We start from the raw sequence: 13,709 nt of genomic DNA, 5'->3' as shown, positions 1-13,709 counted from the left end.
TGCTTGAGTCACCTAGATGTTAAGGATGTGTGCTGATGGCACCAATTTGCCCAGGAGAAGCAGCTACTCCGGCCCTGAAGTGTTTGGTGGCCGAGCAACCAGCCTGGCCAAGTGGCCTCCAGGGAAGAAATGCATCACCTACCTTCTTCCCCTGCAAGAGGAGTCACGTAGATAAACATGGGCACAACCTGCCTAAACATGGCTGTGAGCCTATCTGGGAAAGGCACGCCTTCCTGGTGGAACACAGCGACACCACAATTGTCGTAAAGAGCAGAAACGAAGTCTAGACTTCAGCCGTGTTTGCAGTTCTTTGTTGACCGCCCCTTGTGAGGTACTCGGCTATGCTCAATGCCCCTGCAGCCGTCCACTCTTCCCTTTGCTCCAGTGAGGTAGACGCTTTCACAGGTGGATCCAGCCAAGGAAGCAGTTCTCTGAGCAGATTAGAAGAAACTAAGAGGTTAAGATGATCAGGGAAAAGGATTTCAAGTCGCTAGAACCTCCCTCTCTTGGGCAAGTAAAGAGAGGCCGGGGCAGGGCTAGAAACGAAGCTTGGGCTCAAAACTCATCGGATGGAAGAGATCCAGGAGCCAGAATTGAGGATGTAGCCTGGGAGGTGAGACTGGCAAGGACAGGAGGGACCTGAGTGCTAGGGTTTCAGGACTCAGATGCTGCCGGGATTCTAGAACCCCCCCCCTCCCCACCTCCACCAGTGATGTGCAGGGATAGTCAGAAGAGGGAGGCGTAGACACAGCAAGGAGTCAGCATCCACATCCTGTAGCGGAAAGACTTTAGATAGAAATGTGAAACGGGGGAGGGGCCAGTGAGAGCAGAGGTCAGAAGTGGAGAGCTCTGAGCTGAGGTCTTATGAGGGCCCAGTGTCAGGCTGGCTCTGAGGAGGTTCATGAGTGGGAGTGGGGAGGGGATAAGGTCACAGGGGGGGGCGGCGGGGGGGTGTGGAGGGGTGGAGATGCGAGCTAGCAAAGTGCTGTGTTGGAGGAGGGGCTTCTGGTCCAGGGCAGGGGCGGGGGGAGTATGCTGGTAAATCCGAGGCAGGCTGTCCAGGTCACAGAATTATCGTTGTGAAATATTCATGGACCTTCGGTCCAGATGCTATTTCAGAACAAGGAGAGCAGGAGGACTGTGTGAGAGCCTCAGGAAGAAGCCTAGAGCAGTGCTGCTCCCCTGCTGGCCCCCACGGCACCACCGCCAGCCCAGACAGACCAAGGGACGCCCGTCACGTGCACGCCCACACACACACACACACACACACACACACACACACACACACTGGAGCTTTGTGGCACGTGTAAGCACACCAGCCACTCACAGGTCCCACAAACAGGCGGGTGCACCCCAGATATGGACGGGGTACCCACACCCACTCACCCGGGACCCCTACCCCCAGCAAGCTCACAAGCTCAGAAGCCCAGCTTCTCCAAACAATCCAGGTTGACAGCCGTGAGCCATATTACCTCAAAATAGAAGAGACGGGGAAAGCCATGTATACCAAACCTCCCAAAACCCATGGCCTGATAAGGACACTGAGGCCAGAGGGTTCAGGAACGGACCTGACCCTGCTCCCCTAACTCCTAAAGGAAACAAAATCCATTCACCTCCCACATTCCATGAGCATGTCCCCATTCTGCACGCCTTTTTTTTTTTCCCCTCAGACACCCAATGCAGTTGGCGGTAGCTCCTCCTTTCTCTAATCTCCTGTGTCTCTTCAGTTCCCAAGTCCCCCTCCTGGCCTCTGTCCATTTCTTCCTATCCCTACCACCTCCCCGCGGAAGCTCCTCATTGCCTCATGCCTGGGATATAAACGAAAATGGAAGTCATCTCATCTCTACTCTGCTTTCCAGCACTCAGTCTCCCCCCGCCCCGCCCCCTCCAACCCAGTCTACCCTCAGTGACCAGACTCATGTGGCCAAACTGTGTGTTGTGTCCCTGTGCCACTCTGGAAGCTATGGTGGCTCCCCCATCGCCTTCAGATTCAAGGTAAAAACATCTTATCCAGGAATCCGAGGGGTTTCTCCATCAAGAAGCAACTGCTTGCTCAAGCCTCCACCCTCACCCTCGCTGGCCAGCAGCCAGCCTTCTCTCTAAAGCTTGAATGCCTGTGGCCACCTGGCCACCTGGTTTGGTACGCTAGAAACCCCAGAGATCCACTTTGAAGGCTCCCTAAAGCCCTTTTCACCTCCCCCAAAACAAGGAGACTCCTCCCTGCTCTCCTCAGATCACGGACTCCAGAGCCCTTCCTCAAAGCCAAGACCGCACCTCCCGCCCACAAGCCAGGGCTCACTTTACTGCCCTTCATAGCATAGAAAAGATGAAGCAGCCCAGAGGGACTGCTGCCCCCTACTGGCCATCGTGGGAAGCACAGACAGGCTTTGTCATCGCAAAACTGCAGAGTGAGCATGCAATCGCCTGGGGAGAGGAATAGAAGGACGCCAGATGACAAGCTTTATAAGCCCTTAAGCTTCTCAGGTGCTTACACCCAGAGTGGGGGTGAGGGTGTTTTCAGCTCGGTTTTCTGAGCAGCTGGCTCCCCGCTTTAGATCTGTAATCTGTTCGAGAGCTCTTCTATAAAATATGTAGAGTGGGCTTCCAGGACCCTGTAGAAGGGAGAGCTGGCCACAAAAGCAGGCCCAGTCCAGGTGGCAGGCCCAAGGTCCGGCTGGGGCCAGGTTTCTCTATGAATTTTTAATGCTTCCAGCCAAACCTGTCAGATGTCCTGAAACCTGAGTATCCATCTCTTCCATCTGTACCAGATGTCCTTGTCCGTCCCACTGCTCCTGGGGAGTGGGCCAGGGAGAAGGCCCTGGGGACAGCTATGCTCATGGAAAGTGGTTTGGTTTGGGGTAGTAGAAGGTTCTTCCACTTCCTGGCTTTGTGACCCTGGCAGATTACTTCTCCTCATATCCCTTTTAGTTGATGTTGTTGGTTTGGGCATCTGGGGGTGGAGGGGGGTGGCGGGGCAGAGTCCCCGACATAATGGAGTGGCAGTGGGGAGCAAGCACCCAACAGGCCATGGGGAAGGGGAAATGGCCTATGTATTTGTGGGTACCATCTTCCTCCAAGGCCTGCCCCTTCTCTTGCTTTCTCCTACCCCTAGGAGTAGCTCTGTTGCTTTGTTTTGAGAGTGGGACTCTAGCTGGTTTTGGTGTTCCTTGTCACCTCCAAGTAGCCCGAGCCTCAAAAATCCTCCCAAGAACCACAGATGAGAAGAGGCAGAGGTTAAGAAGTGGGCAAGGCTGGCTGAGCAAAAAAGTAAACAATTGAAAAGCTGAGGAGTGGAGGGAAGAGGCAGGAGATGGGAACTCCTGAGGTGGGGCAGCACCCAGCCCAGAGAAGAGCCAGGGCCAGATTCACTCTTCCCGTTTGTTTTCGTTTTGTGTAGCCTTGGATGTCCCAGACCTGCTTTATAGACCAGGCTAGCTCAGAACTCACAGAGATCTGCCTGCCTCTGCCTCCCCAAGTGCTGGCTTTTTTTTTTTTTAAGTCTTTCAAGACAAGGTTTCTTTGTGTAGCCTTGACTATCCTGGACTCGCTTTGTAGACCAGGCTGGCCTCGAACTCACAGCGATCCGCCTGCCTCTGCCTCCTGAGTGCTGGGATTAAAGGCGTGCGCCACCACGCCCTGCTCAGACTCACTCTTCCTCCCCTTTGTCCTCACCCCTTTCTTTCCTCTCCTCTTCTCCATGTCAGGTATCATCACACCAGAAAGAGACAGCCACAGTGTGCAGGGGGAGGGGCTGTGGGAGGAAGTGGGGGGAGGGGCTGTGGGAGGAAGTGGGGGGAGGGGCTGTGGGAGGAAGTGGGGGGAGGGGCTGTGGGAGGAAGTGGGTCCCTATTTTTCCAGTCCATTCAGCTCCTGCACGGTGGTTCTAAAAATAAGGGCCTGTCTGTCTGAATAAGTGGGAAGCCGAGTGCTGAGCCCCTCCACGGCTGCTGAATCAGATAGCTGGGGGTCCAGGAACATGCACTGTATCAAGTGGAGATGCTCTGTAAGTGGATTCTAGACAGAATTGTCTTCTTGAGGGTGGGGGAGGGGAGGAAGAAAAGGGAGCGGGCAGGACAGAGCAAAACAAAGTTAGTGGTCCTCCGCCAAACAAACACACTGTGAATGAGAATTCTGTGTAGAGGACAGTGGATACGAATAAAAGATGGAGGATGCCAGCCAGAGTGACAGTGCTTGCCTGTAATCACAGCACCAGAGTAGCCGGGGCAAGAAGACAGTCATAAGTTTGAGGCCGGCCTGGGCTATATGGGGAATTCCAGGCTAACTTGAGCTACAAAGTGAGGTCCTGTGTAATATGATAAGTGGAGAGAGAGGGACCCAAGGCATATGGGGGTGGGACATAGCCAAAATGAGACTGAGAAGCAGCCGGAAGCCAGCATACACATGCAGAGTGTGCCCACCCACCCTTCGTTCTTTAGGGTCACCTGAGACTCTGCATTGCTGGACCCAAGATTTAGAGAACCCTCACTAGCTTTCTGGACAGAAGGGCCAGAGAGCAAGCAAGACCAGTGGGCTTCTATAGGATGCGTCACGGGGTCCGCATGTGTCACCGCCTTAGCCAGGGCCCTCAGCGCCGGCAGAAGCCCTGCTGCGTCCTGGATCCTTCTGACTTGTTCTCTCCGGACTTCCCCAGCCTCCAGTCCCAGCTTATCTGCATAAAGTTCCAATTAACACGTTTTCCCAGAGCTGTTTGCGATCCCTGAACTCGCTCGCAACCCAGAGCCCTCTTTCTGCCGCCCCCTCGTCCCCTCGGACCGCAACCCCATTAAACCCCGAGCCCCAGGCAGTTCCCGGTGGCCTCTAGCCTGTCCCTTGGTTGGAGCCAGCGAACGAGGAACGTGCCCCTAGGCGGCCGACTGCTCAAAGGGCGGGCCAGAGGCCAGTGCTCCTCTGGAAAATGACAGGCGCCCACCCGCCCCTCTTTCTGGGAAGAGATGAGGAGGGGCGCTTCTCCCGGGAGACTCGGGGCGTCGAAATTCCTCGTTCCTCATCCTCCGGCCCCCGCACCCCTCCTCCCGGCAAGGCACCCTCTCCCCTCCCCAGCCATCTGTTCCTCTAGGCAGCGCCGAGACAAACACGGCTCTAGCTTGCTTCCGCCCCTACCCAGCCCCCTCCCCAAACTCCCATCCCCAGGAGTGGGAGAATGATGACACCCCTCTCCTAGAAGGTCCACATGCTGGCCTCCATTTCTCCTTAGCCCCTGGGCGCTGCTGGGCAGGATAGCTGAGGAAGCCACGCTCTAAGGAGTCCGTGGGCTGGAGAAAGGATGCTTCAAAGCTGGGGGATCGGGGAAGACGTGGAGGAGACCTCGGGAAAGGGCAGAACTGCAAGAGGTAGAAAAACCGAGGCCCAAGTGCCGGCAGCGTGTATTTGAGCGCAGTGGTCTGGGGTTCCCCTCCTGGATTGCCACCCCTCGACTTGGCCACGCGCAAATACGCAGCGCCGCCTGCTGGGCACACTGAGGACCGCGCGCAGGCACACACACTGGGCTTCCAGAACCTGCCTTTTTCAGAGACAGGCTGGTGGGATGCCAGACAGGCCTCTTGATGGCTTGAGGTCGGCAAAATTAGAGTCCTGGGCAGAGAGAGGAGGAAGACCCTGGCAGGGCCTTTGGGAGCTAGCCAGCCTTGCTGACAGGATTTCTCCCACTCTGAGATTTTTTTCTTGTGCACAAAAGGCCACATGGAGAGTCAGGAGTCTGCTTGAAGCAACCATCTGCTGTGTGACTTTTCTCCAGACCTCTCTGCAGTTTTGTCATTTGAAGACGGGTGGGTCATTCTTCTTTATTTATTCCTCAAGAGAACTCAGAACAAGTAGAGGAAGCACAGCTTATTTGGAATGCCAGCTTCCAGCCCTAGCGTTCGGGGGCCCTTCATGCGGTAGGAGCTAAAAGAATGGATCAGGACTCTACCGAGGTCACTCCAAAGTCAGAGATAGTGGTGCTCATCTGTCAACTCAGCACTTGGGAAGCTGAGGCAGGAGGATTGCGGGTTGGAGGCCAGTCCCAGATACGATATGCAATGGATTCCCATTTAGCCTAAGCTAACGTGTGAAACCCTCCAACATGCTAACAAGTCACCCAGCCCTGACAACAAGAACCCCCAACTGCCAATGGGGAAGGCTTTTGTAGCCACGTTGCTCCTTGCCTCTGGGTACCACTTGGCTTTTGCCTTAACCTTTCTGGGTGTTTTCCTAAAACTACAAAGCAGTATACTACTAACCTTTCCAACTCCAGCTGGGGTAAAATGACTCACCTGTGGCCGACAGATCCCTGGCAGGCACCTGTGGCCCTGCCTGTCTATGACTAAGGCTTTATGTCACAGGGCGTGGACTAGTGAGGGGCTGGGATAAACAAGGCCACATCTCCTGGAATGTCTCACCACCCAAGATGGTGTTTTCTTTAAATGTGAATAATCTTAAAGCCTCACTTTAATGTTTAAAGTAAATGTAAATATAGCATAACAGAATTTGCCTGATGTTTTAAGATAAAATAGGAGGCAACAAATAGGTGTTGCCTTCAGCAGGCCCGGTGGCCATGCCTTGGTGGCAAGAAAGTTGGAGTCATTTTGAACATTTCTCCTCTCTCCCTCTCCCCCGGCCCCCGTGTGTGTGTCCCTCTGAAGCTCAGGCTGCTGGAATTTACTATGTAGTCCAGGCTAGGCTCAAACTCCTGGCAATCTTTCTACCACAGCCTTCTAAATGGTGCAGTTACAGCTGGGGTCCACCACACCTGCCTCTTAACTATGTCTTTCTTAAGCATTTGGCCCTGATTTCTTGTGTGGAGAAAGTGTAGCTTCCAAGATGTAACACACACACACACACACACACACACACACACACACACACACACACACACACTGCCAAGCCCTGGAAAGTGGAGAAACAGAAATTGAACTCCCTTTAGAACACTAATGGTTTGGTGCTTTGACTGAGAACAGCCCCCTAGGTTCATACACTTAAATACTTGGTCCCCAGCTGGTAACTATCTGGGAAGGATTAGGAGGTGTAGCCTTGTTGGAGGAGGTGTGTCACTGGAGGGGGAGCATTGAGCTTTCAAAAACCTAGCTTTCTCTTTGATTGTTGTCTTAAAATGTGAGCTCTCAGCTGGGCATGGTGACACACACCTTTAAACCCAGCACTCAGAAGGCAGAGCAGGCAGGTCTCATGAGTGCCAGGCCAGCCTGGTCTATAAAACAAGTCCAGGACAGCCAGGACTACACAGAGAAATCCTGTCTTGAAAAACCAAAATACACACACACACACACACACACACAGTGGGGTTTGTTTTATTTTTTGAAGACAGAGTTTCTCTGTGTAGCCCTGGCTGTCCTGGAAGTCACTCTGTAGACCAGGCTGGCCTCAGTCTCAGAGATCTGCTTGCTTTTGCCTCCCAAGTGATGAGAGTAAAGGAATACGCCACCACCACCCAGCTAAATATATTTTTAAAAAATTTTTATTTGATCTTTTGTTTGCATTCATGTCTGTGTCAGGGTGTTAGATCCCCTGGAACTGGAGTTATAGACAGTTGTGAGCTGCCATGTGGGCACTGGGAAATTGAACCCAGGCCCTTGAAAGAGCAGGCAGTGCTCTTAACCACTGAGCCAGCTCTCCAGCTCCCTCACCCGGAAAGCCAGGGTGAAGCAGAGGAATGGAGTTGTGGAAAGACAGCCACCCACTCCTTCCAGTTACAGATGCAAACTTTCATTTCCCTTTTTATTTCCTCTAAGACCTGTAAGAAACAGCACCAGGGAGGGAACCCGCCCTCCAGCCCCACACCCCATCATGGATACAGCCAGCACCTCAGCCTCCAGCCCCACACCCCATCATGGATACGGCCAGCACCTCAGCCTCCAGCCCCACACCCCATCATGGATACAGCCAGCACCTCAGCCTCCAGCCCCACACCCCATCATGGATACGGCCAGCACCTCAGCCCCTCTTCTTCAGGAAAGGTTGTTATGTGCCTGTGCATAGCATGTTTGTGCGCACACTTGGCAGCTGGAATCTTAGGATAATCAGCTCACCGACCCCGTAAGTCTTCAGGAGGCAGGTCCACAGAGGCTTCTAGGGCAGCCCCATACTCCTCCTTCCTCCAGGCCAAGAAGATGGCCCCATGCTGTCTTCTTGGTATTGGGCACTGTCTTCAGTTAATGGGCAGCTTGCTTTGGGGAATATTTTTTTAAGGGCTGTTTTTTTTGTTTGGGGGTTTTGTTTTGTTTCCCTTTTTGCAAGTCCCTACAAAAATAGAACTCTTTAGTATTTATAAGTCCACGGCCCTCAGCTCCATGCACACGATGTAGGTAGAAAGCCACGAGGGCGTCCCTTTCACTCTATCAGGCCTTGGTCGCTTGTCCTCCAAGTCCCTCGGCCCTGGGAGTCTATGTCCCCTCCTTCGAAGCATTGAGCACCTTCTGTGGGTCTGGCAGACTGGTGGCATACTCTCTCTGCAGACGGGACCGGTAGTAGAAGAGGTAGGAAGGCAGGAGAAATCCCAGCAGCGAGAGAATCAGGAGGCCCAGATTCACCTTCAGAACATGGACAGAGAAGCAAAGAAAGTCAGATGGGCACCGGCTGAACACATCCTCCTGAAGGACCAGCCTAAGACTCCCATCATGGAGGTTAGGGTAGAAATAGTCAGACCTAGCAGGTGTGGTAACTGTTCCGCCAGCATCTCAGATGGCTAGCAACCTGGCCAGGGCCTGAGGTGAGAATACTGAAGTCTAGGTAGTGACAGTCAGGCCCCCACAATGCAACACTCTCTAGCCCTGAAGGCAGGCTCATGCCACTAGGACCCCCACTTGAGTGTCAAGAAAAGTCTCTTTGTCATGGTTAAAGGAGTCAGAATGGACTTATAGCCACCCTAGAGCACATGTGACTTGCAGCACCCAAGACCAAGACCTTCCCGAGCTCCCTCTCCCCCCCCAAAAAAATCACATCCCACTCAAAAAAAAAATTACATCCCACTCCATGACTCAGGTGTGACTCTGGGCAGAGAATCTCAAGTCTGAGCACCTCCTTCACAGGTCGACTGCGGCAAAGCTGGAGCGAAAGAAACCCCAGCACGCTTGGCACAGCAACTGCTCAGCAGGCTGTGGGGAGGGTAACAAGTCACAGTTCCCCAAGAAGGAGGGTTGAGTGTCCCACAAGCAGAACTCGGTGTGTGTCAGGGGTGGGGGGGCAGGGGAAGTGGGGGATGGGAGTTCTGCAAGGTAGGGACTTGATGACAACAGTGGTACCTCATGCAAGGGCAGGTACTCTGCCACTGAACACCCCAAGCTTGGTGGGGAGGAACCTGTTAAAGAGTACTGAGAGGGGATGCCTCCGTCAAGTCAACACGGATGGGACCAGCAGTACCAGAATGCACTCCCAAGGACCATGACCTGGCAGTAGCTGACACCTGGGACCTCACATGCATGAGGACCAGAGTTCATCCATATAAATCTTGGGTGGGAGTGGTGGTCCACCTGTCCACTTCCCTGGAGGAAACTGGCTAACTAGACTACTCACATTGTTAAGCTCCAAGCTCAACTGAGAGACCCTGCCTCAGTGAATAAGGTGGAAAGCAATGAAAGAATCCTCCAGTGTCAACCACGGGCCTATACACACATGCACGCCCGCATGCACGCACACACACACACACACACACGCAAGCTTGAGTATACTCGTACGTGCTCACCACACCACACTAAAGTTTTTAACAATAAAATAGAATAAAAGCAGACCCTTGGAGCCAGATCAGAAGAGAGGCTGCTGATCTAAGTGTTCTGGGAAGGGTTCTGATGAGCAGGCACCAGACAGACCCAGATTAGGGGCCTCCAAGGCACCTCCTGCAGCCCCCGCCCCTTCCGCAGGACCAGGGAAAGCATCCCCCAGGCCCCGTGTTGAACCGGCTCTCACCCAGAAGGGATCTCCGTGCAGGGGTCCCACCATGGCCATGAACAGCAGCTGCTGCAGCAGAGCAAACACAGCACTGATGAGGGACTGGAGGCCTGTCAACGTCCCAAAATGGTTGGACGGGAACCTGTGCAGAGGGACAGCCAAGAGTCAGAGGCAGGACCCGCTGCTGCCCAGCACCCATCCTGCTCCATGCCCAGGTATCACGTTGTGTTAGCTGGGCAGAATGTTCCTTGAAGAATCCAGAATCTGCATGCAGCCTTTGGTCCCTGCCCTCAAGGGTATACACCACTTCAGAGCCAGCAGGCTGGGTTCAGTCACTTGCAGTCTGTGTGGCCATTTTAAGTATCCCTCTCCGTGTCCCAGTTCCTTCACTAGTAGCAGGACATATCCAAGCCTCACTGGGTTACTCATGTCATTCTTTCCATAAATGCTCATAAAAGCAGTGAGGGCTGGAGAGATGGCTCGAAGGTTAAGGGCACTGGTTGCTCTTCCAAAGGTCCTGAGTTCAATTCCCAGCAACCACACGGTGGCTCACAATCATCTATAGTGAGATCTGATGCCCTCTTCTGGCCTGCAGGCAGAACACTGTATATAATAAATAAATCTTAAAGAAGAAGATGAAGAAGAAGAAGAGGAAGAAGAGGAAGAAGAAGAAGATGAAGAAGAGGAAGAAGAAGAAGAGGAAGAAGAAAAAGAAGAGGAAGAAGAAGAAGAGGAAGAAGAAGAAGAAGAAGAAGAAGAAGAAGAAGAAGAAGAAGAAGAAGAAGAAGAAGAAGAAGGAGAAGAAGAAGAAGGAGAAGAAGAAGAGAGCCGTGACCCCATCAGATTCCACATAGCGGTGGTTGTATATGTAAGATAAATGCACAGTGTGTTAATGCTGAGGGCGAACACTAAACAGAGACGTGCAGAACAGCATGGAGACCAGGGCCTTGCAAATGTAGGTGAAGTAGCCAGAGGTGGCCATGCTGAAAGAACAGATAGATATGGCCCCTGGAGAAGGTGAGCAGGTAAAACTGTCAGCCTTCTAGGTACCTGGAGGAAAGGCAAAGGCCCTCAGTAAGAAACATGCTTAGGATTGTTTGTTTCCAAGGTGGCACATGAGGCTAAAGCAGAGGGACAGAAGAGAGGGAAGGGAAAGGAAAGAGCAAAGGGGCCTAGCCCGGGGCATTAGGACCTTTGGCCCTACTCTAGAGCAAGAGGAGTTGATATGTGAAGAGTGTTGGGTCCTAACTAGTGAGCCAGCCATGTTAAAGGGAGAGTGTGGAAGTGTGCTGTGGTGGCACACGCCTTTAATCCTGGCACTCGGGAGGCAGAGGCAGGCAGATCTCTGAGTTCAAGGCCAGTCTGGTTTACAGAGTGAGTTGCAGAACAAGCCAGGGCTACACAGAGAAACCATCTCAGATAGAGAGAGGGAGAGAAGTGGGGAGGGGAGGGAGGACGAGAAAGGAGGGAGGGAAGAAGAGACAGAGAGAGGGAGGGGGGAACAGCTAGAGGTAACACAGATTTACAATGATCCATATATGAGATGACAGTGGGTTGGAGTGGGACTGGGGTGGGCAAGGTTGGGAAACCAGATGTGGGGCATGTGAAAGGCAGAGCCAAAAGGATTGCAGGTACCCAGGATATGAGTGTTCAGAAAGAAGACATCAGAGGGCACTGCCAGGCATTGGCTGGGACAGTTCAGAAGGAGAGGAGCTGTCCTCTGATGAGATGGCTGCAGGGAGTGGCAGCCCACCATGTAGCCAGAGCCTTCAAGGGAGGGGACACTGCATGATGTGATCTGTGCAGAGAAGCCTCTCAATGGTGCCTTGCCATTGGACCCAAGGCTGTTCATTGTGACACTACAAGAAATCTCTACAAGACAGGCATGGGGAGCTAGGCCACAACCCAGCCCCAGGGCTGAAACACTCATCAGAGGAGACTCCCATTTTCTTTGGGAAGGACATCATGACTCTGGCATCTCTGTGACTAAGGGGTGGATGGCCTGTCATCATCAAGCTCCTGCCATAAGACATGAACAGCTAGCTCCCATGACCACGTCACCCAGTGAAAAGTCAATATGGAAGGGACACCAGGAGGAAGGCTGCTTTGGAAGTTGGGGCCACTTATACTCTATTTAAGCATCCCTAACTATACAGGCAAGGCTCTAGTATCTAAGCATCCCTAACTATGCAGGCAGGGCTCCAGTATCTAAGCATCCCTATCTATTCAGGCATGGCTCCAGTATCTAAGCATCCCTGTCTATTCAGGCATGGCTCCAGTATCTAAGCATCCCTAACTATGCAGGCAAGGCTCCAGTATCTAAGCATCCCTATCTATGCAGGCAAGGCTCCAGTATCTAAGCATCCCTGTCTATTCAGGCATGGCTCCAGTATCTAAGCATCCCTAACTATTCAGGCATGGCCCCAGTATCTAAGCATTCCTAACTACGTAGGCAAGGCTCCAGTATCTAAGCATCCCTATCTACACAGGCATGGCTCCAGTATCTAAGGATCCCTATCTACACATGCAAGGCTCCAGTATCTAAGCATCCCTAACTACGCAGGCAGGGCTCCAGTATCTAAGCTTCCCTAACTATGCAGGCAGAGCTCCAGTATCTAAGCATCCCTATCTATGTAGGCAAGGCTCCAGTATCTAAGCATCCCTAACTATGCAGGCAAGGCTCCAGTATCTCAGCATCCCTAACTATGCAGGCAAGGCTCCAGTATCTAAGCATCCCTAACTACGCAGGCAAGGCTCCAGTATCTAAGCATCGCTAACTACGCAGGCATGGCTCCAGTATCTAAGCATCCCTATCTATGCAGGCATGGCTCCAGTATCTAAGCATCCCTGTCTATTCAGGCATGGCTCCAGTCTCTAAGCATCCCTGTCTATTCAGGCATGGCTCCAGTATCTAAGCATCCCTAACTATTCAGGCATGGCCCCAGTATCTAAGCATCCCTAACTACGTAGGCAAGGCTCCAGTATCTAAGCATCCCTATCTACACAGGCATGGCTCCAGTATCTAAGGATCCCTATCTACACAGGCAAGGCTCCAGTATCTAAGCATCCCTAACTATGCACGCATGGCTCCAGTATCTAAGCATCCCTAACTATGCAGGCAAGGCTCCAGTATCTAAGCATCCCTATCTATGCAGGCAAGGCTCCAGTATCTAAGCATCCCTATCTATGCAGGCAGGGCTCCAGTATCTAAGCATCCCTGTCTATTCAGGCATGGCTCCAGTATCTAAGCATCCCTAACTATGCAGGCATGGCTCCAGTATCTAAGCATCCCTATCTATGTAGACTAGGCTCCAGTATCTAAGCATTCCTATCTATGCAGGCATGGCTCCAGTATCCAAGCATCCGTGTCTATTCAGGCATGGCTCCAGTATCTAAGCATCCCTAACTATTCAGGCATGGCCCCAGTATCTAAGCATCCCTAACTACGTAGGCAAGGCTCCAGTATCTAAGCATCCCTATCTACACAGGCAAGGCTCCAGTATCTAAGCATCCCTAACTATGCAGGCATGGCTCCAGTATCTAAGCATCCCTATCTATGTAGACAAGGCTCCAGTATCTAAACATCCCTATCTACGCAGGCAAGGCTCCAGTATCTAAGCATCCCTAACTATGCAGGCATGGCTCCAGTATCTAAGCATCCCTATCTATGTAGACAAGGCTCCAGTATCTAAACATCCCTATCTACGCAGGCAAGGCTCCAGTATCTAAGCATCCCTATCTATGCAGGCAGGGCTCCAGTATCTAAGCATCCCTAATTATGCAGGCATGGCTCCAGTATCTAAGCATCCCTA

At 52.6% G+C, this 13,709-nt stretch overlaps 1 protein-coding gene across 4 annotated transcripts in view; it reads right to left on the bottom strand.

The window, feature by feature from the left end:
- Window positions 1-7,455: 7,455 nt before the first annotated feature.
- SLC43A1 (solute carrier family 43 member 1) overlaps window positions 7,456-13,709 on the bottom strand; it is a 28,949-nt gene continuing 22,695 nt past the window's right edge. For all 4 annotated transcript variants that reach the window (XM_084799678.1, XM_084799677.1, XM_084799679.1 and 1 more), the window contains 3 exons: window positions 9,916-10,039; window positions 7,947-8,543; window positions 7,456-7,817 (listed from right to left, as the gene is read on the bottom strand). In XM_084799678.1, coding sequence (XP_084655804.1) covers window positions 8,344-8,543; window positions 9,916-10,039 — 324 coding nt within the window. In that variant the 3' untranslated portion in view covers window positions 7,456-7,817; window positions 7,947-8,343. The remainder of the gene's footprint in view (window positions 7,818-7,946; window positions 8,544-9,915; window positions 10,040-13,709) is intronic.

The sequence above is a fragment of the Acomys minous genome (genome assembly GCF_964271855.1).
Source record: "Acomys minous genome assembly, chromosome: 10".
Classification (NCBI taxonomy): Eukaryota; Metazoa; Chordata; class Mammalia; order Rodentia; family Muridae; genus Acomys; species Acomys minous.
The sequence above is the reverse complement of the archived record's forward strand: the minus strand, read 5'-3'. Positions and strand labels throughout refer to the sequence as shown.